This window comes from Mixophyes fleayi, chromosome 1, assembly GCF_038048845.1.
Source record: "Mixophyes fleayi isolate aMixFle1 chromosome 1, aMixFle1.hap1, whole genome shotgun sequence".
Taxonomy (NCBI): Eukaryota; Metazoa; Chordata; class Amphibia; order Anura; family Limnodynastidae; genus Mixophyes; species Mixophyes fleayi.
Genome location: NC_134402.1, coordinates 271,165,611 through 271,190,681, shown reverse-complemented (window position 1 = coordinate 271,190,681; position 25,071 = coordinate 271,165,611). Strand labels below are relative to the sequence as shown.

General features: G+C 40.6%; 1 protein-coding gene across 1 annotated transcript; it reads left to right on the top strand.

Moving 5' to 3' along the window:
• Positions 1–1,445: 1,445 nt before the first annotated feature.
• Positions 1,446–8,029, top strand: LOC142107966 (thioredoxin-like). Its single transcript, XM_075191645.1, has 5 exons — positions 1,446–1,519; positions 4,529–4,633; positions 6,006–6,065; positions 6,162–6,227; positions 7,825–8,029. Exons 1-5 carry the CDS (start codon positions 1,499–1,501, stop codon positions 7,894–7,896), a joined length of 324 nt encoding a protein of 107 aa, XP_075047746.1. The 5' UTR covers positions 1,446–1,498; the 3' UTR covers positions 7,897–8,029.
• Positions 8,030–25,071: the final 17,042 nt, after the last annotated feature.

Genomic DNA, 25,071 nt, shown 5'->3' with positions numbered 1-25,071 from the left:
CTCTGCTCAGTGCAAAACCAGCTTTGGATTCGCCATACACTTCGATTTGTGTACCTGTGCCTAGAAATCAGCTAAGGTACATGTGTTCCTGAAGGAAAATGATGGCATTTTCAGAGGAGCAGAGACTTGCGCAAGTAGAGGGGAGGAGATTGGCGTAGTGAAGGGGTCCCAAGGAAAGTATGGAGAAGAGGTACTAATGCACATAGCTTATCGGAGTAGTGCAGAAACTAAATGTCCTTTAAATTAAATTATTAATATCATTGAAAAGAAACAAATTGGTGTCAGAGGAGATCACATTTTTCACAGAATTACTTGTGGGGAAGAGGGCCTTTTCTACACCACAAAGTCACCTGGATTTTACAAAACAGACCACATGATGAATATACGCTATACTATTAATAGGACCTGATTTAGACCCCATGAGAAGTACATTTCTATCACCCTTTGTAATAAAATGTTTTACACACACAACATTGCCACATAAAATAAAGTGCCCATCATCATCATTTATCTATATAGCGCCAGCAGATTCTGTAGCGCTTTACAATTGGGAACAAACAGTAATAAAACAATACTGGGTACTACATACATAGAGAGATAAGTGCCCATGCCCATAAACTCTCCAAATTAATTTAAGCCTTAAAGTAAGCTAAACTGAGCAGTGCTTTTAAAAAAAACAAACCTTCACTTTATTGAAAAAGGTGGTTCTAAAGACCTAGGAGGTTAGACTTTGGTGTGATGTTTACACATGGTGTTTTGATGTGTACATCGGGTACAACTCTTGTGTTATTGAATCTCTGAAGTAGACAAAGGAGATTCTGCAAAAGGCCACATGGTTCTGGAACATGTGAGAATTTGGGAATCTAAATCAAGAGGAACGTCATCAGTGGCGCACGCAGGGGGGGTTTCTGGTTCTCCAGAAAACCTTCACCTCCATGAACCAACGGAACTGTACAGCAGCCGCGGCGCTGTCAAAGAAGCATCCGCGGCAGTGCTGTATTGTAGTATAATACAGCACTGCCGCGGATGCTGCTTGACAGCACCGCGGCTGCTGTAGAATTCAGACTCACCGAAATGGAGCTGCTGCTTCATTTTTGATAGCTTATTTGTACACTGAAATTTAAAGTTCATATTTGTGTGCTACATGAAAAAACAGTCAGTATTTAACTTATGTGCAAAACAGAATACTAATTTGTACCCCTTGCATTGTAACATGGTTTTGTCCAGGAGACTGAAATAACAAGTTTCTTAAGTTAAGATCCTTAATGAATCAGGCCCAAGATAGGGAAATGTACGTACAACTAACAAATAGTCTACACACTTGCATTAATCACTCCTGAGGTTTTATTAGCATTGTAAAATAAAGCCTGGCTGCTCGCCAATAGCAATTTCAGAACTTAGAGTATAAATAGACAAGAATTAGTAACCACAGTGTGTTGCAGCCTCTTGTGAATTAAGTGACTTTGGAGTGTTGTAAACGGAAGTTCTTTTCAAGACAATGAAACAGATCAAGGACCAGGTATATATATTTTTTTAATTCTCTTGCTTTTATAAGTCTATCAGCTTTATGCTTTAATTTCTCATTTAGAAAACATTATAAGTAGAATCTATGTACTGTAATTAAATCCTAAGAAATGTGCTAAAGTAACTAGCAGCTTGTTTTTGAGTTTCTGTTTTGCATCAGTATTAAATTAAGTTGCAGTCATTGCAGCTTTCATGTGTAAATAGAAATAATTGAACTCTATAGTTAACATGATGTTAGTACACACTGGCACTGCTACTTCTTGTGTTCATGATCCATCAAGCATTCAGGAAAGTGCCAGTGTGTACTGACACCGTGTTCACTATAGAGATTAATGATCTCTATTTTCACAGTATCCAGGTTCATGAGCAAGTACCCATGCATTTCTACTCTTAAACATCATGATGAGTGAGCTAAAGCAAGAACTGCAGACTAAATGCAACAACGTATGCATTGTATTAGCAGAAAAAAATAACAATGTTACTGGTGTTGCCCATATAATAATATAGGCATTACACTAAGATTTGGTCCAATTGCATATTATGGGACTGATTGAGTTGGATGTGCGCATGCATTAAAAAAATAAAGTGTAATTTTAAGTAAAACATAGCAAGCACTTGCTACCTCCAATTCCTAGAGAGGCAGATCGGCTCTCTATTAGGCTGTCTAAAGGTACATGTTAATGATGATCATCACAAAGTCCACCATGCTCACTGCTTTGGCTTCATCATTCCCTCAGTACTTTACTCCACACATCCAGTCCCTGCACTCTCTCAATAACTCCTAGTGTGCCTTGACTACTACAATCACCCATTTATTTCCATCACAATCCATTAGAAATGCCATGTTAATTAAAGCACACCACATCCAATACTACTCTCTGCAAATTCCCTACACTTTTAGCTTTTCATACCCATTCACAATCCATTTTCAAGCTGCTCACTTTCTAATCCCTCACCAACACCTCTTCCATAAACATCTTTGATCAACTCATGAGATTTTCTCCCTCTTAGATCTGCCCATGCCTTTCCTCCTCTCTAGTCACACTCCAGCCTACAAGACTTCTCCCATGCTACTTGTAATCTATAGAATGTCATACCTTAGCTGACCAGGCTCTCCCCCATCCTTCAATTCAAGTACTCTCTCAAAACCCATGTGTTCACTATAGCTTATCCTATTGATATTGAAAGAATCTCTGATGCTATATGTAACGATTATGTATTATTGTTATTTTACCTCAATAATCAGGTATGACAATGTATATTGTATGTAACCTTTTAATGTAGTCTCAATGTGTGCTTTGCTAAATGACATTCGTCTGAACCTATGCAAGTGTCAATAGCCTTTGGAAATTAGCCAGAAAGAGATAGATAAGCATCTCAGAGGAGTTTTTTGGTATGCAGAGGATGTGGACCTGAGCAGCCAAGCCGAACGAGTAGAGGTGAGAACTCAGGTCCTGTGAACATTCCCGATCTCAGGACATCCCTAGGTCACTTTGAAAGCCCTATGACATTTGGGAGATCAATCTGTCCTTCATGACATAAACTCATAAGGTGGGGGGTGAGAGCTATGTGAAGGAAGGTTTAAAATCTTCTACCTTAGACAAAATTGTGCATTTTCATGAGGGGGTCTATCAAGATTAAAATGTCCAATCTTTCTCAATTGTGTTCCCTCACACACATGCCAAGTCTTAACTAGGAAGTAGTGACTCTGGTTTTATTTCCTATTTTATTTTCTGAAACTTATTTGTGCGTATTTGTATTTCTTGTTATAAACTTTTTTGTAACTAAGCCTTGGAAACATTTTTCAGATTGAATAAATTTAATCTAGTGTGTTCTCCGTGATTCTTTGTGAACTTACGAAGCCCAGGGAGGCTCATGCTACATATGTATGGGATTTAAGTGTGAAATATTATTAAGTGTTTTTGGTGAACGTAAGGACACCATAGTAAATCCCTTGTGGTGGCAGAAAAGGTATATTGATTGCTAAGTGACTAAAGTGATGCCAGTCACGGTCAGCTGTTTAGATTGTTGTATCTGGGACAGGCTGGGCGTTCGTGACACTATACCCTTGGTATCATTCCATCCCACTTGCTCCTGTTGTCTCATTTTTACCCTCTCCTTTAAGATTGTAAGCTCTGACAAGCAGAGCTTTCTCTATACTCTTGTTTCATCTCTGCACCTTCTCCATTAATCTTGTAGGTCCTTGTTCAGTTTCCATGTATGATTTGATTTTTGAATGATTTGTTACACTGACTGTACTTATAATCAAACAATTATGATAGTGCTAGTTGTTTATGTCCCTTTAATACATGTGTAGCCTGTTTTAAGTGGACTGAAATAGTACAGCATTTAGCCAGTAAGATATGTGGAATATTCACAGTTGTGCAGAGTGTTTCAGAAAATAAGTGTGCTGATCTTATATTAATGTATTACTGAGTGCAAAGCTGCATGTATCAGTGTAGTGTCATAATATGGATTGACAATGGAGGCAATTGAGAGCCAGATTCTGAGTTAGATTGAGGAAGAAGCAAAGGACCCAAGCAGAGAAATAATGTAAGTCTCCCGTAATATTGATGCAGGTAGGGTGTGGTAATACGGCACCACTATTTGAAAGAAGTTCATACATAAAATTTGTTTAAATTAGATTTACTTTGCTGTCTAGTTTCTGCAGCTGGACTGTGGTATCATCTTCATTTATTAAAGGCCTTTCTTTCATGGGAAACATCAATTTCTCACTGTCTGTATTACTTATTGATGAACACTGCCAGGATTAAACAATCGCACCATTGCAGAGGTGGTTAGTTGTTTAGAGAACTACCCATGGAATAACTGGGCGAAACAGAGTAACGGGTAAAAGACATTCTTTAGTAATGTAATGTTTTAGAAAAAAAGCGTCTAATATTTGCTAGCAGTTTTATTTTTCAGTGCAGTACTTGTGTTATGTACTATGTTATGAAGATGTGAATCTAATTAGCATACTCAGAATTGTTTTCTATTCTTATAGGATGAGTTGTCTAGAGCTTTGGGAGCAGCTGGACAAAACCCTGTTGTAGTTGTTTTCTTCTCTTATCACTGTGGACATTGCCAAAGATTTTTACCTTATGTTCAGGTAAGTGACTTCCAAGCTATCAATAATTAGTAGTAATGAAAACCAGAAAAACAATTAAGTATATATACTATTTCCTGCACATTATGTTATGCTATTATGTGACTTAAACATTATTTAATCATATCTGAAAAATATACTTTGTTATAAATTGAGATGCTGCAGGTACTAGAAATAATGTACAAAGGTGAGGTATAAAGCAATGTAATGTATTTTCAATTTGACAAGAAAAAAGTCCAAAGTATGTCCATGTTTCATAATGTTAGCTCCTCACCTCACTACAACACATAGTGAACTTTAATAAAAATCAAAGAATACAAAATAGATCATAAAAACGTGTAATGATTTGTTCCTGTCCTTATTGCACTGGCTGCAAGTTCTAAATTCAGTTCTACAAACTGAGCTGATTGATCTCTTTATCATTCATGGGGCTTCAATGCAAATATATTCTTTTTTGACCCTCATGGTGACCTCTATTGTCTACATGCTAGTGCTACCCTCATGGCATATATTTTGCTGTAACAGGTGGAAAAAATAAATAAATAAAAAGATAAAATGGGCCCCTGCTCCACAGAAACTGGCAAACCAGCTTAAGCACTGCCAGCCTAGGTTTGTATTGGCTAAAATCATGGAGCCCCCTCGAAAATGTACATATCAGGTTTTGCCAGCCAGGTCTCATGGTGCTATAGCAGGAAAACCATGAAAATGCAATACTTTGTAATAAAAAAAAATACTTGGAGCAGAGGCATCAAAGGATCAACTTACTTGTTAAATATACCGGAGTGACTTGATTTTTCCCACCTGACAATCCAGGAGCTCCAGATAACTAAAATGACATGTTGTCGGAGTAACAGGTTCCACATGGGAAGCCTCCATTTATGATTATTTTCCTGGAATCCTGTAACCAGCTTTGAGAACACTAGTAGCTTGCAGAATCACCTGGACAGCAGCATTGCTCTTTTAATGCCCCCTACAAATTGGGCCCATATATTTAATAGGTGCCTGAAATAGATACATTGCTGTATTTAATAAGAGGATGTGAATTGGAGCTGGGAGGAAGACACTGAAATTTGGGACATGAATTTTAAGGGAACTGAAGAAACTTGAACAGAGAGATTATATATGGAAAAGTATGTGATTATGGCTAGAAGAAGGGTATTGAAAAACAAGGGTAATGAATGATGGAAATAAGTGTTGAGAGACGTGTAACTTGAAGAAGCGCAAAAATGCCTATTTATGAAGTTAACGTTATTTCACATGTTCTTGCTGGTGTTCATGTCTTAAATGTTTTAGAAAAGGTGAGCATGTTTAAATAAATATACTTTTTTTGTGTCCGATGGTTACTCAGATGCTATGTCCTTATGCTTTTTGACAGACGCTGTGTGATCAGATGTCAGATGTAAAATTCATGAAAGTCGACACTAACTTTTCACAAGTAACTATATATTAAAAATTATTTCTAAAATACCTGTATAAAAAAAAAGATAGAAAATGTTTGTGCTCTATAATACTGAATTATTTATCTTTTTAGGATCTTGCGGCTCGTTATGAAGTCTCTGCTGTACCGCAAATATTTCTCTACAGACACAGAAATCTGGTATTGTAATTCATATACATACTGTAATTTGGCAACAATGTATATCTGTCATTGCTGAGATGTAGATTTTATATTGTCTATGTATCATTTGGAGTATGAGATAGCAAACTGATTTGATATGGTCTGTATCAGTGGGAGTGTGTGCAGCCTAGGTTACATAGAGGTTTTAGTATTTTGTCACTTTTTATTTTTATATTTATACATCACCATCTGTCAATGGCTGACCACCACATAAAAAAAAATATTGCACCATGTGCCACCATGCTAGCTTGCCCCAATTATCCATAGCCATCGCAATGTAGATATAAATGATTTTTGAGTTGGTCCTTTGCCTTATTTCTGTTTTGTAAAAGAAGTGCATTGTCCCTTATAGACATTCTGGGACTCGCGCAGAATTGGATGCAATTGACACAGAAAACGTAGGTGTAAATTACGTCCGGAAAAAATACACAATATGCGCAGTATGCAGAGTCACAGGTATCTTGAGATACCTGCAAGTCTGCATAGTACGCAGATTGAGGAAGATGCACATAAAACGTATGATACGCTTTACTATACATATATCTTGCTGTAACAGGTGGAAAAAATAAATAAATAAAAAGATAAAATGTGCCCCTGCTCCACAGAAACTGGCAAACCAGCTTAAGCACTGCCAGCCTAGGTTTGTATTGGCTAAAATCATGGAGCCCCCTCGAAAATGTAGATATCAGATTTTGCCAGCCAGGTCTTGTGGTGCTATACCAGGAAAACCATGAAAATTACTATGGCAGCTTAGAGTCCTCCTGCAGTACCAACCAGCCCTAGGTCAGTCGGCACAGGAGCATCAGGCCTGTAAAAAAAAAAAAGTGGACCCCCCAAAGGGAAAACCAACTCGGCTAGGATTATTCCCACATGCCGAGTCGTGGTTATGAGTTCACTTATTCTATATATTGTATAAATTATGATTCCCAAAAACTTATTCCAAAAATATAACTTTTTATGTATAAAAAGGACAAAACGGAGATGGTAACATATGCTTTGGGGTAGCACAGCAGTGAGGTCATCAGTTTGATTCCAACCAGGGCACTATCTGTGTGCAGTTTGTATGTCCTCCCCATGTTTGTGTGGGTTTACTCTTCCCATTCTGAAAAGACAAGGGGCCTAATTCATTAAGGATGTTAAATGAAGAGGAATCTTATTTCAGTCTCCTGGACAAAGCCATGTACAAAATGCAAGGGGTGCAAACTAGTTATCTGTTTTGCACATAAGTTAAATACTGACTGTTTTTTAATGTAGCACACAAATACTTGATAGCTTATTTGTACACTGAAATTTAAAGTTGATATTTGTGTGCTACATGAAAAACAGTCAGTATTTAACTTATGTGCAAAACAGAAAACTAGTTTGCACCCCTTGCATTGTAACATGGTTTTGTCCAGGAGACTGAAATAAGATACCTCTTCATTTAAGATTTTTAATGAATCAGACCCATACTGTTGTGTCAAGCAAAAGTAAAATAAAACCTTCTGGAAATTGTTTTTTTTACTGTATCAAATACGTTACTGGGACATCCACTTTTACAATAAGTAACTAATAACCTGAAATTGTTGTATTATAGAAGTATCAAATAAGAGGAGCGGACAAGGAGCAGCTGCTGAATAAACTTGCGGAGATGAGAAAGCAGAATTGACCAGCTGTCAGCAACGTTCCTTTAGTGTCGCAATCAATTAAATAATCTGGTTTTAAAATGTTTAAATAGAGGATGAAGAGCATATTAATGTAACTGTCTGCAATATTAATTTCACTTAAAAATAACAACAATATTTTTTGTGTAAGTTTCTAATGCAAAATCAAATCCAAGTCTCATGAAGTTGACGTTAAGCTTCTTTTAAAGAATTTACTTTTTTTTTTCCATAGTATTCAGGGGCAAATGCAGGACTTCCTATAGGGGTGTTTCCATGCCATGCTACCAGAGTGGGAATGACCAGCAAGGGGCATGGCGCTATGTGTGGGTAATGCTTCATGTACTACTATTAGGTACACACAGCTACCCATTCAGGAGCAGAGCAATGTAGACTGGGACATTCCATCCAACTGTCCATTCAGTTGGAACAAAGTTGTGACAGAGCAAGACAGTCACCCAAAATTGGGACTGACCCACCAGAATCAGGACAGTTGGCAGATTGTCTTGCTCTCTTCTACCTGGTCTTACAAACTTCACTATCTGCTGTGCATGTAACTTGTGCTCAGTTGCTGCATTTCTTAACCCTGGAAAGTTGGGGCTCTGTTTGGTAAATGGATAGGTACATGACATATGGAAAAATTGCAATGATTGAACCTTCTAGGTCTTTCAGCCTCACCGTTAAATATCACCCATATTTAATAATAAGGCCTCCCTTCCTGCAATCAGCTCCTCACATTAATTTATTAGCATTCATATTTAGTATTCCTACCCCCCCCCCAAAAAAAACCCCAATATATGCAGTATATTAAATAATTAGTTCACATTTAATAAATAGCCCTTCTTCTACCCAAATTCAGCCCGTTGTTCCATTAGAAGAAAAAACCTAACTGGCGCTAAAGTGCTTCAGACTTATACAAATAATAATGAAAATTTCAAATTAATCCCAAAGAGGAGGCACCAGATTGCAGCTCTCAATATGGAATCTGGGATCCTTATGTTATAACAAAGAAAAAAAAACCAATATAAAGTGCAAACTCTAATGACCCCACAGTTGGAGCAGATTAAAGCAAAATAACAAGTGTTCAAGTGCTCAGACTCAGCAGCATGTTTAGCAAATGTCTCACCCAAGATGGCAGCCTCCAGTACTGCAGACAGAAGTCACACTTGTCCCAGGATGGAATGCTGCCTTTGACCAAAAGGGAGATGTACAGTGATATGGTACCGCCGAGTGGTTTAAATAGGACTAAGACTCCGATTCGTGACAAAGAGAGTCCTTCATTGGTTCAGGGTTTATGATGGTCCAGTTCAATGCAGGTCATAGCTCAATTCAAAAGATTATTTTCCAAAGGTGGGGGAAATTCACTCCAACAGCTGTGTAATTGTCTTGCCTCAGGAAACCGTGGAAAATATGGTTTAAACTAACCCATTAACAAAGTATCTTTGAGAATTAATCTTATACTAATTATAAATTGCGACTAAAATATGCGATCGCTTCCCCAATGGTACTGGATTCCTGTTGGTGAAATGTGGATTAATATAAGACCAAACACCATACAATTCTTAGAACCTCATCCATAAATACATTTAGTGTAGATTTATCTTTGTATAAATAATCTCTAATTCTTGATAATAAATGGATGTGAGTATTTACAAATGTATAAATGAATGTAAGTGTATTTGTTATGTTTACCCATGCGATTGCATAATTAACATGGGCATGTTGTAGCATACTAATCGCAATCGCGCGTAAAACTATTACAATCAATATTTATTAATTTAGAACGACTTCCTCTGCACATTCGACTTTGACAGTGTACTGTGATACCCCTATAGCCCTGCTTTTACAAATAACACAGCAGCTGCATGCATTTACAATTTCTCTTAACTGTTATTCTCTTCCCTACAGTGTACATAACCAATTAATCTCACACCACTGCCATCTAGTGGCTGTTTTTGAGACTGCACATCCTGATTTACAGCATCAATTATATATATTATTATTATTATTATTATTATTTTTATTTTATAAGGTGCCACAAAGGGTCCACAGCACCGTACATGACAAATACAAAAAACAGTGACCCATGACACTACATAATAAATAAAGAACAAAATATGAAGATCAAAAATATATAAATATATATATATATATATATATATATATATATATATATATATATATATATACATACACACACACAGACACATACACACATGTTCACAAACTGAACATGTATTCTACGGCACACTGGTAATACTGACAGCTGGATAGAGCGGCGGAATAGAAAAATGAGGCGGGCAGCAGCATTGAGGATAGACTTAAGAGGGTCAAGGTAATCAGGTAGAAGGCAGAGAGAAGGAGGTTACAGTTGTCAAGTCGAGAGATTACAAGCGAGTGAACAAGGGTTTTTCGTGGCTTCCATGGTGAGAAAGGGGCGTACCTTGGATATATTCTGAAGGTGGAAGGAGCAGAATTTTGAGAGGGACAGAATGTGAGGTTTGATGGAGAGGGAAGAATCAAGAATGACCCCAAAGCATTGGACTTGAGGGACAGAAAAGAGGGTAGTGTTATTAACAGAAATAGAGAGGGGGGAGGTGGGAGAGTCCTGGAAGGGGTAAGACAATAAATTCAGTCTTGGAAATATTGAGTTTAAGCAAGCATTGGGACATCCAAGATGAGATGGCCGAGAGACAGCAGGAGACACGAAACAAAAGGGAAGGGGAGAGGTCAGGGGATGAAAGATAAATTTGGGTATCATCAGCATAGAGATGATACTGGAGGCCAAAGGAGCAGATGAGGACACCATGGGAGGAGGTGCAGAGGGAGAAAAGCAGACGGCCAAGAATGAAACATTGGGGAACGCCAAGAGGTAAGGAAAGAGGTGGGAATGTAGAGTCATGTGTAGAGACTGAGAAGGAGCGGTTGGTGAGATAAGAGCAAAACCAGAAGAGGACAGTGTTACAGAGGCCTATTTATTTGAGAGTTTGCAAAAGGAGTGCGTGGTCAGCGGTATCGAAGGCAGCAGAGAGGTCAAGTAGGATAAGAAGGGAGTAGTGTATTTTGGAATTAGCGAGGAGAAGGTCATTAGTGACCTTAGTGAGGGCAGTTTCAATGGAGTGGAGGGGGTGAAAACCATATTGGAGCGGGTCAAGGAGTGAGTGAGAAGAGAGAAAGGAGGTGAGACAGTTGTAGACAACCCGTTCTAGGAGTTTGGAGGCAAAAGGAAGAAGCGAAATAGGGCAGTAATTAGAGAGAGAGGCAGGATCCAGGGATGGTTTCTTGAGTATGGGGGATACAAAAGCATGTTTTAAAGAGGAGGGGAAGATTCCAGAGGAGAGGGATAGGTTGAGGACATGGGCAAGGTGGGAGCAGGCCTCAAGAGAGAGGTAGTGGAGGAGGTGGGGAGGGATTGGGTCCTGTGGGCAAGTGGAGGGGGGTGAGGAAGAGAGAATGGTATGGACTTCATTTGCAGATACCGGAGTGAAAGTAGAGAAGGAGGGTGAGCTAGCAAGTGGGGATGGGAGAAAGGAGATAGCAGCCGCAGGAGGAGGGTGGGAGGGGGGACAGAGTGGGCAGGGGAAAGGAGAGGGGGGGTAAGAAGGGACTGCTTGGAGATGTCATGATGTATTGACTCAATCTTGGAGGTGAAGTGGGTAGCAAAGTCGACAGCAGAGAGCATGGGGGGTGGGTGGGAGAGGAGGGAATTGAAGGTGGCAAAAAGCCGACGGGGGTTGGAGGATTGGGAAGAAATAAGAGCCCTAAATAACGATTGTTTAGAGAGCGATAGGGCCGAACTGTAAGACGCAAGCATGAACTTGGAGGAAGTCAGTATGCGTGACTTTATCCAGAGCCGTTCTGCACTGCGGGAGCATTTTTGAAGATAGCGGGCAAGTTTTGAGTGCCACAGTTGAGGTGGGGACCGACGAAGCTTGATGGTGACAGCCGGGGCAAGAGAGTAAAGTGCAGTGTTAAGACTGTGATTGTAAAAGGAGACAGCCTCATCGGGGCAAGATAGAGTGGTAATGGGGAAGAGGAGCAGGCCCAGACAGGATGAGAATGTGGTAGGATCAACTGTGTCAAAATTACACCTGTTGAGAGTAACCTTGCGGGAAGGGGACGGCGAGAGGGGTGGAGAGATGCTAAAAGAGAGGAGATGGTGGTCCGAGAGAGGAAAAGGTGAATTAATGAGTTCGGAGACAGTACTGAGGTGTGAAAAAACAGATCAAGGGAATGGCCACTGCGGTGGGAGGTAGAGGAGGTCCATTGAGAGAGATCAAGGGAGGAGGAGAGGAAGAGAAGTTTGGAGGCAGCAGGGTCTGAGGGATTGTCTATAGGGATATTAAAGTCCCCCAAAATGAGGGAGGGAAGGTCAGAGGAAAGAAAGTGAGGGAGCCAGGTGGCAAAGTGATCAAGGAATTGAGAGACAGGACCAGGAGGACAGTAGATAACAGCAACACAGAGGTGGATTGGGTGGAATAGTCGGATAGAGTATACCTCAAAGGAAGAAAAAGAGAGGGAAGGTACAGGGGGAAGAACCCAAAAAGTGCAGCAGGGGGAGAGAAGTATGCCGAAGAAGTATGCCGACCCCACCACCTTGCCGGTCCCCAGGTCTGGGTGTGTGCGAGAAGGACAAGCACCTAAAAGAGAGAGCAGCAGGAGAAGTAGTGTCCTCAGGGTATAGCCAGGTTTCAGTGATGGCAAGCAGGTTGAAGGAAGATAAAGAGATCATGGCTAGAGGTCAAAATGTTACAGACTGACCTGGCATTCCAGAGACCATAGGAAGAGAGGGAAGAGGAGAGATGCGGATAAGATTGTTGGGGTTGCTCGACTACAAGGGTGAGTATGATATGGAGCGAGGGGCATGACAGGGAGAGAGGATTTGAATTTGATGAGAAGCAGAAATATGAGGGGACTTGTCAGCAGAAAGGAGACGGGGCAGGCGAGCAAGAGGTGGGGGAGGAGTGGAGATGAGGCAGAGAAAAGGGTATATAAATGGGAGAGGCAGAAGGAAGGAGTGATGTGAGGGAATAGACTTTCTGGGGGGAAAGAGAGGGAGGTTCCCCTCTTGTTCTCCTCTTGTTCACCTCTTATATATCTCTTACTATACTAACTAAATTTGTTAATACACTTGTAAAAATCCTCACTTAGAAGAATCCTTTCTAGCTAACAGCCTCATGGGCTTAAACAGCCTTAGACTGCTCTTTAAATAGGTTCAAATAGTCATGTGACTACTTTCATGAATTAACCCCCACTAATCACACACACTACAAACAAAGTAATATAATTCTTATACAAACAAATAGAGGGTAACCTTACCATATAGCTAAAAGACAAGATTTACTCCCTCCTAATTCTCCTGGATCTCTCTGCTGCATTTGACACTGTTGACCACTCTCTTCTCCTACAAACGCTTCAATCCCTAGGGCTTCAGGACACTGTTTTATCCTGGTTCTCATTCTACCTTTCTAATCGCTCTTTCACTGTTAATTTCTCTGGGTCCACCTCTGCTCCACTTCCTTTATCAGTTAGAGTACCGCAAGGGTCAGTGCTAGGTTCTCTGCTGTTCTCTATCTATACTGCTTTTCTTGGAAATCTAATAAGCTCCTTTGGATTTCAGTATCATCTCTATGTGGATGATACCTAAATTTATCTATCCTCTCCTGATTTCTCGACATCTGTGTTATCCTGTGTAACTGACTGTTTTTCTGCCATTTCATCTTGGATGTCCTCTCGCCAACTCAAACTCAATCTTACTAAAACAGAGTTAATAATATTCCCACCCACCAACAAGAGCATACCTGACATTTTTATCTCTGTTGTTAACATGACATTAAACCCCACCTCTCAAGTTCGCTGCCTAGGTGTGATCTTTGACTCAGAACTATCCTTGGTTTCCCACATCAACTCTATATCTAATTCATGTTACGTACATCTAAAAAACATTTCCAGAATACGCACATATCTTACACAAGACACTGCATAAACTTTAATTCATGCACTTATCATCTTCCGCATTGACTATTGCAATTCCCTCCTTACTGGTCTTCCCCAAAACAGACTCAAACCCCTACAAGCTATTTTAAATGCAGCGGCAATATTGATTTTCCTTTCAAATCGTTATTTCTCTGCTGAATCACTCTTTATGTCTCTATACTGGTTGCCTATTTTCTACCGAATCCAATTTAAATCATTTTACTAACCCAGAAGGCCATCAGCAAAGCTGCACCAACATACATCTCCTCGCTTGTCTCAAAATATCTCCCAACTCGGCAACTCCATTCTGCACAAGATCTGCGTCTCTCATCCACCCTCATTACATCCTCCCATTCCCGGTTACAGGACTTTTTTCGCACTCTATGGAATTCACTCCCTCACACAATAAAACTCTCCTCTGGTCTACAAACTTTCAAGCATTCTCTGAAAACCCACCTCTTCAGACAAGCTTATAATATTCCTCAACCACCCTCTTAACCTCACTAGATTACCCTATTACCTCCCGTTACACAATTTCACACAAGAAAACTACCCCCTGACCAACATTGTTGTGTGATGGGATCATTTAGCTTATGAAACACTTTTACCTTTTCAGTCTAGCTGGACCGAAATGCAAAATGTAGACTTAAACTCATGTATGAAACTCCCATTGTCCCATAAATTGTAAGCTTGCAAGCAGGGCCTTCTCACCTCTTTGTCTGTTTTACCCAGTTTGTTTATTAGTTTACTGTGTTTGTCCCCAATTGTAAACTGCTACGGAATATGTTGGCGCTATATATATAAATGATGCAAACAAATAAATTACCTCAAAAATAACGACCGACAACATAGCTCCTGAAGTTGGAGCCATGCACTGCTTCACGAGGGGGGGGACTTGATCTTCCTCCTCCGCCTCCTCCACCTCCTCCGCCTCGTCCACCCCAGCAACATCGTCCATGACCCCTGGTGCCCCACTCCTGATGGCAATATTATGGAACACCACACACAGAGCGAGTATCCTACACACCTTCCTCGGCTCATACATCAGGGCACCACCAGACCGGTCCAGGCATCTAAATCGAGCCTTCAGAAGTCCAAAGGCCCTTTCTATGACCGATCTGGTGGCCCTATGAGCCAAGTTATAGGCCTCCTCCTGCTCTGTGTGTGGGTTCAATATAGGAGTGAGGAGCCAAGGGCAGGAGGGATACGCATTGTCTCCTTTGTAAGAAGAGAGGAAAGAAAAAAACAAAAAAATGAATACCTTTTAAGAGTACAACTATACGTAAAAAAAAATGTAATGCTAACATTCTAATATATGAGGGCAAATTACATTCTAGCCCAAATAGTAAGGTTACAACGTCTTAATACTGTATAATTAGCATCCTAAGAAAACTAGCCATGTCTATTAATGCCTCTAAAACTAAGCTAAATCACCATTAGAGATTGGCAAAGTACTCCTAACTAATAATTACACACCTGCCGGAGTCCACTATTCACAGGACACATACCTTAAACTAATAGGTGACTTTCAGTTATACGGCTACATTAGCATTATATCTCTTACTATTCAAAACATTGATACAATCACTCTATAGTAGCTGAATCTATAAATACAAGGCACATGCACTATGTTACACATTGTGTAACAGTAACATATCAAGTACTATATTATACTTTAACAATCTATGTCTGCCATACAATATTACTAAAAATTTATAGTTGAGGGAACCATTATTTGCACATAATTACCAAGAAGCCACGCATCTCCGTGTGGTGTGACACCCCCTTGCCTCTGTTCCAATCTAGGCCACAACCATGAGTTACGAAACGCATAGGAGTCATGGGTACTCCCAGGCCATTTCGCAACCAGGTTTCGAAACAGGAGAGATGGGTTACATATGGCCTGGACGTTTATTGAGTGAAAATGCTTCCGGTTCATGTAAACCGAAGCATCTCCACTCAACGGCACCAGTGCCACATGCGTCCCATCTACAGCCCCTATGACGTGCGGAAAGCCAGCTATGGTGGCAAACTGCTGCTTGATCCGCACAAGAGACTCCTCTTCGAGTGGCAGATGGATAAACTGCCGGAGCCGTGCTTGAAATGCCCTCAGGACAACCTCCAGCACACGGCTGAAGGTCGTCTGGGACATTCCTGCCGCGACCCCGACTGTGAACTGGAATGAACCAGCAGCACAGAAGTGCAGTACCGCCACAAGTTTGGGCAAAGGCAGTACTGCTGTCGGGATGACGCGCATTGGCTCAAGGTCACACTCCACAATGCGCAGGGTGTCCAAGATCACATGTCGAGGAAGCCAATAGCGACGGACAACCTCCGCATCTGACATCCCAAAGAGGCTGACACGTGGCCTGAAGATGCGCTTCTTCGGACGGCGACGTCGGCAGAGTTGCTGGTTGGGACAGGGCACAGGAGCAGGCCCCTCGTGATGCATAATGTACTCCAACTCCAGGAGTGCCTGTATGTGTTTCAAAAGGAAGAGGTCACAAACCAGCACTTAGGTGAAACGTTTAGACTTTGCATTGTCTGACTTTGCCACAAATGACACAACCAATACTTACAATGGTGTTGTTATTCATGCTTTCGCTTAATGGTGTAAAAGGACAGTCCATAAGTAGATGAAAGTAATGTGGAAGGTGAGTTTGTTAAAAAAAAAATTAGAAGCAAAATTAGAGAAACAAACCCTATTCATTGTCCAAACACCATATAGTCATATAGAACCACCACCAAAGTGCTTGCAAACGTGATACTTACCATCGCCATAGACCCTTTCACAATTCAGATTAGTTATATTCAACTTTATGTGGCGTACAAATGTGAAGGGAGTGAAACACTAAATACAGAGTGTTAATGTGTCTTTAAGGTAGGGCCAAAAAACACCACTTAAATAAAAGTGATTAGAGCACAAATAAATAAATAAAAAAAGCATGGCCATTCTTACTGCAAGGTGTTTTAACAAGGGGTATGTAAGAAACAATATCTGGTTTCTACTTACCACACACACACAGACAAGATTGTCTTTAAATGCCACAGAACCCAAACAATGACAGTACCAAACTCGGCAGCAGAACCGATATCTGTGGGGGAGGGTAAACAGGTAAGCAATGAAAAGGGATAATATTTATTAATTTCACTACATTCTAGAGGACTGTATGCAGTTCCGCCTCTAAGTATACACAGTGGCCTAAATATTAAAACTCTGCAGCTAACCAAACACTTTTCCACTAACCTTCAACATAAAAACCACTAGCACAGTACATTAAGCCCTTTCAGCAGCAATAGAGATTTCTAGCTCACCAACATATAGTTAAATATTTAAACATACTGAGTGCTGTGCAAGGTACAGCAGTAAACATCAGATTAAAAAACATTTGACCATCTACAGTCTACTTACCCAGAACTGTGAAACTCCCAACAACACAGAAGTGCCAGCAAGGTATTTTTAACTACCACTGTAATTAGTTAATTAAATGCCGGTGAGTACGCCGGAGAGTATGCCGGACAGAAGTCATTAAGAGCACACAGGTGCGTACTAATTAAACAAGTGTGTTTTTACCTAAAAGTCACCTGCCATGTTAGCAAAGTAGATTCAATGTACGGTAAGTCGAGATTTAAACTATTATTACAGATGTAAATCATGCGCTTAGCTGTTAGTGCTGTGGCAATATTAAGGTAAAAATAGTTTGGACTATAATTATATTCCGTATAAATCATTTACATGTGTTAAATTAACATGTGACAACTTTAAGTGTGACACTATAGTGTAGTGGTTATGTATTCCAATACTAAGTGCAGGAGTTCAAGCCCACAGGTCAACCATAAACACAAAGCGATTAACGAGCCTCCATTAAGCATACTCACTAAAGTATAACATAAATAAAAAATATGCAAATGCTCGTAACATAGCACAAGATACGCAACTTGCTCCCTTTTTTTTTATTTATTTTTTTAAGGTCAAGTCTTTCAAGGTCCTGATGCGTTCCACAAACAATTATTTTTAGTTATGTGTGTGTATGTAGGGTTATGATTTTAATAGCACGTTATCCGTCATGCCGTTAACAATAAATGCAACCTGCCAGATTTGTCAGACCTAAGACAGCGATTCAGCTGACTGAAATAGTTATTGTGCAGTTTGGTGTTTTCAATCTGAAGTATACCTTAGTGGATAAAGAAATAACCTTGCAATGATGAGGTAATGAGTTTGACCCCGATTCATGCGTGTATGTGGCTTACCTTTGTTTATGTCAATGTTTGAGTGTATTTATTCCACTCTGTGACTTATCTAAGAGTGCTTTTGTATATAGTTTGGTGTGTAATCTGCCTATATGTCACTTACAACACATCAAAGGAGTTGTTGCAAAAGACTTTATTGCAAAGACATAGTAAATCTGCACTGGCAGAAGTAGAAAAAGCTAAGTGCTTACCCCAAAAAGACAACACAAAAATGGTAGCAATATTAATATACTTTTGGTTTCTATTAATGAACATGGATATATTTCAATATGCATACATTTTTACTCACCATATACCAATTCTTACAGTGTATAATATGTGAAAATATTTGGAGTTTTCACCATCTTTTAAGGACCAATCTTTCATTGTTATTCTATTCTGTTCTCATCACCACTTTTACAGTGGCGTAGCAGTTAGCCAACCCACCTTTGAAGCTTGCAAACGTGTGTTTGAGTCCTCACTAATTCACTTGTCTCTTAGGGATCCTTAATAGCCTTACAATATTTGTGTTGCTGTAAAAACTTTCCCTGTGGTAATAGAACACTTTGTTTACAATAGCAAAAATAATGCATGTAAATCCCCAAAAAAAGTGTACAGTTATTATATGTGTATTATTATTTTATTATATTGAAAACGCACCATCAACAACTGTGAAATCATCCATGTTACATATTGAGACTAATGATAATTGTTAGTTGATGAGAATCATAAGAGATTTATAATAAATATTTAAGATAAAGTCGAATGTTTGGCCAACAGTTTAACACAATTTAGAAAATTAGCCATGCATTGTGCACTCAATTCCAGCAGCCGTCATGAATGGGGAATGGAGTGTACACTCCATTTTGGAAACTGTCATGAATGGGGAATGGAGTGTGCACTACATTTTGGAAACTGCCATGAATGGGGAATGGAGTGTGCACTCCATTCTGGAAACTGCCATGAATGGGGAATGGAGTGTGCACTCCATTTTGGAAACTGCCATGAATGGGGAATGGAGTGTGCACTCCATTCTGGAAACTGCCATGAATGGGGAATGGAGTGTGCACTCCATTTTGGAAACTGTCATGAATGGGGAATGCAGTGTGCACTCCATTTTGGAAACTGTCATGAATGGGGAATAGAGTGTGCACTCCATTCTGGAAACTGTCATGAATGGGGAATGGAGTGTGCACTCGATTCCTGCAGCCATCATGAATGGGGAATAGAGTGTGCCCTCCATTTTGGAAACTGCCATGAATGGGGAATGGAGTGTGCACTCCATTCTGGAAACTGTCATGAATGGGGAATGGAGTGTGCACTCCATTCTGGAACTGTCATGAATGGGGAATGGAGTGTGCACTCCATTCTGGAAACTGTTGTGAATGGGGAATGGAGTGTGCACTCCATTTTGGAAACTGTCATGAATGGGGAATGGAGTGTGCTCTTCATTTTGGAAACTGTCACGAATGGGGAATGGAGTGTGCACTCCATTCTGGAAACTGTCATGAATGGCTCCATTCTGGAACTGTAATGAATGGGGAATGGAGTGTGCACTCCATTTTGGAAACTGTCATGAATGGGGAATGGAGTGTGCACTCCATTTTGGAAACTGTCATGAATGGGGAATGGAGTGTGCACTCCATTCTGGAAACTGTTATGAATGGGGAATGGAGTGTGCACTCCATTTTGGCAGCCACAATGGATAGGGAGTGATAGTAGAAAATATATCTGCCTAGCATACCAAACTGCAGTGTAGAGGCCCATAAAAGCCAGGCCTCTTTACTGAAGAGGCAGCAAGCAGCAATAGTGCGCTATATATTTTTTTTTTTTATTATTTCTGAATAAAATACCAAATATTAATATGTGTGTTTGTTTCGCATTTTTTTCGTTAATTTTTCATACACAGAGTATGCTTTTAAAGGCTTTTAACAGTTGTTTGCGCTAGGTGTTTTGGATTTAAACATGACCCTGGCCTTCCTTAACTTTTGTGAAGGATTTGAGACAGGAGTGACGTCAGTTTCACTCAACTGGACAGAGGGAACGCCTACTGTTCTCAAGTGAAAAAGCATAACGCCTACTTTACTCAAATGATGTCTCATCTCCGCCCAGTCCGCGCCTACTCTCCGCCCATTCACACCCCTTTGTTCTCAAGTGGTCAGCAGCCATCTCAAATCTATTTGCGTTGGACTTTTAGATTGCATTGACTTTGAGAATAGTATCTGCCGTGATTGCGTTGCGTATGTGGCTTTTTGCGCTTCTCAAGTGTCGTTACGCACATGCGCAGAACCAATTAGCAGATGCGTATGCATTTGCGTTCCTTGATGAATCAGGCCCAAAATTTGTATTCTTTTATCTTGAATACAATTCATATTTTTCTATATTTTGTATTAGGCTGTGAGCAAGAGGCTCGGTTCAATTAATGGGATAACATTTAATGTTAGTTTTATCACAATTTATTGAATCCTCATTAAAATACATAAAAATACATTAATATAGACAAATAAAATACTCCCACTAAACCACAGTATTTATATTATGAGGCATTGATTTATATATACATACGTATGGCATGGCATCAATTGAACATACATAAAAAATCAGACAACCCTAGGTATATAGACCTGGACTAGTCTAGCTATTGGGCGGCAAATGGCAGTGGGTATAAATGCTGCATTGATCCAGATATAACACAGTCACTGATATCTCAATAAAATAATGTTCATAGCATACAAGTCCAGTAGATGGGAATTGGTATTTCTTTAAGTCTCTGCTAGTGCAATATAAATATTCAGATCACTGTCCACATATATCACATGGTTATTGCTGCGATGCTTTCAAATTTAACTTTGTTCACTTGCAGTTTCGATGTATATAGAGATGGTGGCCGGGTACCCAGTGTGCTGAAATCAGAGGATGTTTCTCGTGGTCCATGCTTGTTACTGTTGGAGAGGAAGGCTCCTGCGTTCCACTGTGGAACGCATCTGTCCCTTCCTGTTCTCGCATATGTCTAATAGATGAATTGTATGCAAGTCGGGATTCAGCTGTTTTCTTAGCTCCTCCCTAACAATGGAGGGGGCGTGGCTATAACGTGGCGGGGCCTACCAGTGGTTAGTCCGGCTGCCCTGCAGGCCAGTCCGAGCCTGACTGTGGAGATAGCATCTCGTGAGAAAGGGCGTCTGCATTTTTGTGCAGTCTCCCTGGCCTATGCTCTACTGTGAAGTGGTAGGACTGCAACACTAGGAACTACATAGTTACCCATGCATTTCTTTTCCCTGGGCAGTAGTTTGTGGCTCAGATAGAGGATGAGTTTCTCTGTCCCATCAAACCTCTGCGAGAGCACGGCATCCAAACCTACTCCAGAGGCATTCCTTTGGAGATATAATCTGCTGAAATACTGTGCTTAGAGTATTGGTGCCGGACACAAAACCACTTGAAGATCCCGCCAGGCAGTCTCTGCTGCTTCCAACCAGACTTGTCTGGACAAGCTTTTTTTAAGAGCTTGGTAAAAGGAGCAGCTCTAGTGGAAAAATTAGCCATAAATCGGCGATAGTACCCAACTAGACCCAGATAGGTTCTCTGCAGAGGCTCAATCTCTGACAGCCGTTACTTTGTCAACTTGGGTTTTGACCTGACCTTGTCCCACAACATACTCAAAGTATTTGGCCTCAGGCATGGCCAATGCGCATTTCTCCGGATTGTCAGTTAGACCTGCCTCCCTGAGTGAGGATAATACTGCCTCCACTTTGGGTAGATGTGTCTCCCAATCCTGGGAGTGGATGACTATATCATACAAGTATACAGCTGCATACTCCTGGTTTAGTTTTAAGAGACGATTCATGACTCTTTGGAACGTAGCACGAAAGGCAGAACTTTGTACTGGAATAACTTATCTGGAGTTGAAAAGGCTGTCTTAGCCTTGGCAGATGGCGTTAGGGGAATCTGCCAGTAGCCTTTGGCTAGATCTAACGTTGTAAGGTACCGACTGTTGGCTAAGCTTTCCACTAATTCATCAATTTGAGGCATTGTATATGTGTCAAAATGGAAGACTATGTTTAATTTCCTAAAGTCGTTGCAAAAATGAATATTCTCATTTGGCTTGGCCACTAATACACTGGGGCTATACCAGTTGCTATTGGATTCCTCAATGACATCAATGTCCAACATTTTTATAACCTCCAGTTTCACAGCTACACGTCTAACTTCAGGAATGTGGTATGGTCTTACTCTCACCACCACCTCTGAAGGTGTAACTATGTCGTGTTCTATGAGCGTGGTACGGCCTGGCACCTCAGAAAACACGTCTTGTGGCTCCTCCCTATCATGCCAAGTTTTCAGCAAGTTGACATGATATGTCTAAATAGGTTTTCTCCTGCCTTCCTGCCTGACTTTTTAATTAACACCCACAACCTCAATAGCCTCGTATAGCCCCTGCCAATGGGTGAAGAGCTTATTCTCTTGTGTGGGTACCAGGACCAGAACGTTGTCACCTGGTTGAAAAGCCCTAATTACAGCTGACTTATCGTAGTTTCTTTTTTGTCTCGCCTGTGCCTCATGCATATGTTGTTGTCCCAACTGGGCGATCTTCCCCAACCTGTCATACAACTGGGACACAAATTGGATCACATTGGGTTCTTTTGGACTCTGTTGCTCCCAGCTCTCCTTGAGAACATCCAAATGCCTCTTGGCTGCCTGCCATACAGCAATTTGAAGGGGCTGAACCCTGTAGATGCTTGAGGCACCTCGCTCACTGCAAACATTATATAGGGTAATAATACATCTCAGTACCGTTTTTCCTGCACCACTGCCTTTCTCACCATGTGTTTGAGTGTCCTACTAAAACATTCCACGAACCCGTCAGTCTGCAGGTGATATACTGATGTGTGTAACGTTTGTACTCTTAACAACCGGCATAGCTCTTTCATTATACGGGACATAGAGAGAGTTCCCTGATCAGTCAAGATTTCTTTGGGGATACTTAAATTGTTAGAATACAGAAGGAGTTATTTTGCTATTGTACTGGACTTTATATTGTGCAAAGGTATAGCCTCGGGATACCTGGTGGCATAGTGCACTAAGACCAATATATACTGATTGCCGCAGGCCGACTTCTCTAATGGGCCTACCAAATGCATACCAACACTCTCAAATGGGATTTGCATCAAAGGGATGGGAACTAACGGGGCCTGGTAGTCTGGCTTCGGACATGTTCTGTGACATACTGGACACGTCCGGCAAAACCTTTTTATTGTCTTGTATACTCCTGACCAATAGAACCTGAGCAACACCTGCTCCCGAGTTGTATCTTCCCCCAAGTGTCCCCCACACAAATGTGTATGTGCAGCTTTGAGAACAAGTGGTGTATGTATTTGTGGCAATAACAATTGCTCTAGAGTTCTACTCTGTACATCAAGGCGGGACTTTCGATCGGTGCTTCAATTGCCAACTGGATTCATTCCTGGAGGATCTGCTTGAACAGCGGAAAGGCTCTGCCCAGGATTAAAGGGTATAGCAGTTTTGGGGCAACGGCCGCTACCACTGTTACTGACTTTCCATTCACAGTAACAGGCAAAACAGTCCTGTCATATTCCTCGGCCGTCCCATGGACACGGAGTACCTTCACTTTGTGCAGATTATGCGTCAGTTTATCTGGTAATATCGGAGCTGGAAACCAAGGACAGTAAGTGGAACCTAGCTTCTCTCAGCATTCACAGGCAAATAACAAAACTTTGTGAACCACACCCAATTCACAACTTAGTAACCCACAAGGTGTGGCACTACAATTACCAGGGGGAAAAAAATGTTTGTTGTTTGTTTGTTTTTTAAACACCTTTTTTTTTCAAAGCTGACATGTGCTTTAGAAACCTTCACTGTTAAATAGCAAACAAACAAAAAAATATTTATTTTTTTTGAACCACACCCAAATCACAGTTTGAACCTTTAACAAGTGTGGCACTACAATGACCAGCAGTGTTTAAACCTTTGCTTTCATTTGCAACCAAAACAGCTGCTAATCAGTTCCCAGTACACAGGTTTGTCCCTCCACAGCAAAAACATTTGAAGAAAAGCATTACAACAGTTTGATGCATTATAGTGGTTTTTAACACACTTCACTTACAACCTTTGCATCTGGAAGCTGGGAGGACGGCTGTGTTTTAGCTGTCCTTATAATTATAAAAATTAGAAATGCGCAAAACTTGAAATCAATAAATTAAAATTTAATAAACATTTAAAAATGAATATAAACAGATAAACATATGGATATACATGGGTGAAATATTATGTCCTATAAGAATCACATTAGCACAGTCCGGAGCGTTGATGCAAACAATGTAGAGAGGATTAAGCATACAGCAGAGTCCTAATATTGAGCATAATATAGATGGATAATGAATTACCAGTTGTCAATCTACTAGCTTTGGTCATAGTCCGCACAACTCAGTGTGCATATCCACCTCAGATTGATAAAACACGATATAAGGAAGAATTATTATGAACCATAGAATAGAAATAACGATTCAACGTTTCTCCAAACTGTGTAACAAGTCAAAGCGATGATCTTCAGCTGTAAGGTCTTGAATCCTCCCACGAACACGGATCTGTGGATAGAAAAAAGGTAATCCAACCCCGCGGTTAAAAATGGTCACTTCTCTCTTGAACTGTCCTAGATATCCCACGATGACGCCACATGTGATAAGGTACGGCATTCACTGGAATCTCACACTGAATCATTTCACTGTTTATTAGCAGTTGTCAGGATGGCTAAACAGTTTAAGTTTCTTTGCCACATACCACTTCCTTTAGCATCACCAACCTCGGTGACGCTGACACTGCGCAGTTCGCATCTTGGCGAGAAAGGGCATCTGTATTTTTCTGCAGACTCCCTGGTTTATGCTCCACTGTTAAGTGGTAGGGCTGCAGCGCTAGAAACCACCTAGTTACCCGGGCATTCACTTACTTGTTTCTATGCATCCACT

What these genes read in the sequence shown, in the direction of transcription:
- LOC142107966 (XM_075191645.1), top strand. Translation starts at nt 1,499, where the DNA reads ATGAAACAGATCAAGGACCAG. An exon ending in TGAAACAGATCAAGGACCAG is followed by an intron (nt 1,520 to 4,528) that starts GTATATATATTT and finishes CTATTCTTATAG; the next exon opens with GATGAGTTGTCTAGAGCTTT. An exon ending in TCTACAGACACAGAAATCTG is followed by an intron (nt 6,228 to 7,824) that starts GTATTGTAATTC and finishes GTTGTATTATAG; the next exon opens with AAGTATCAAATAAGAGGAGC.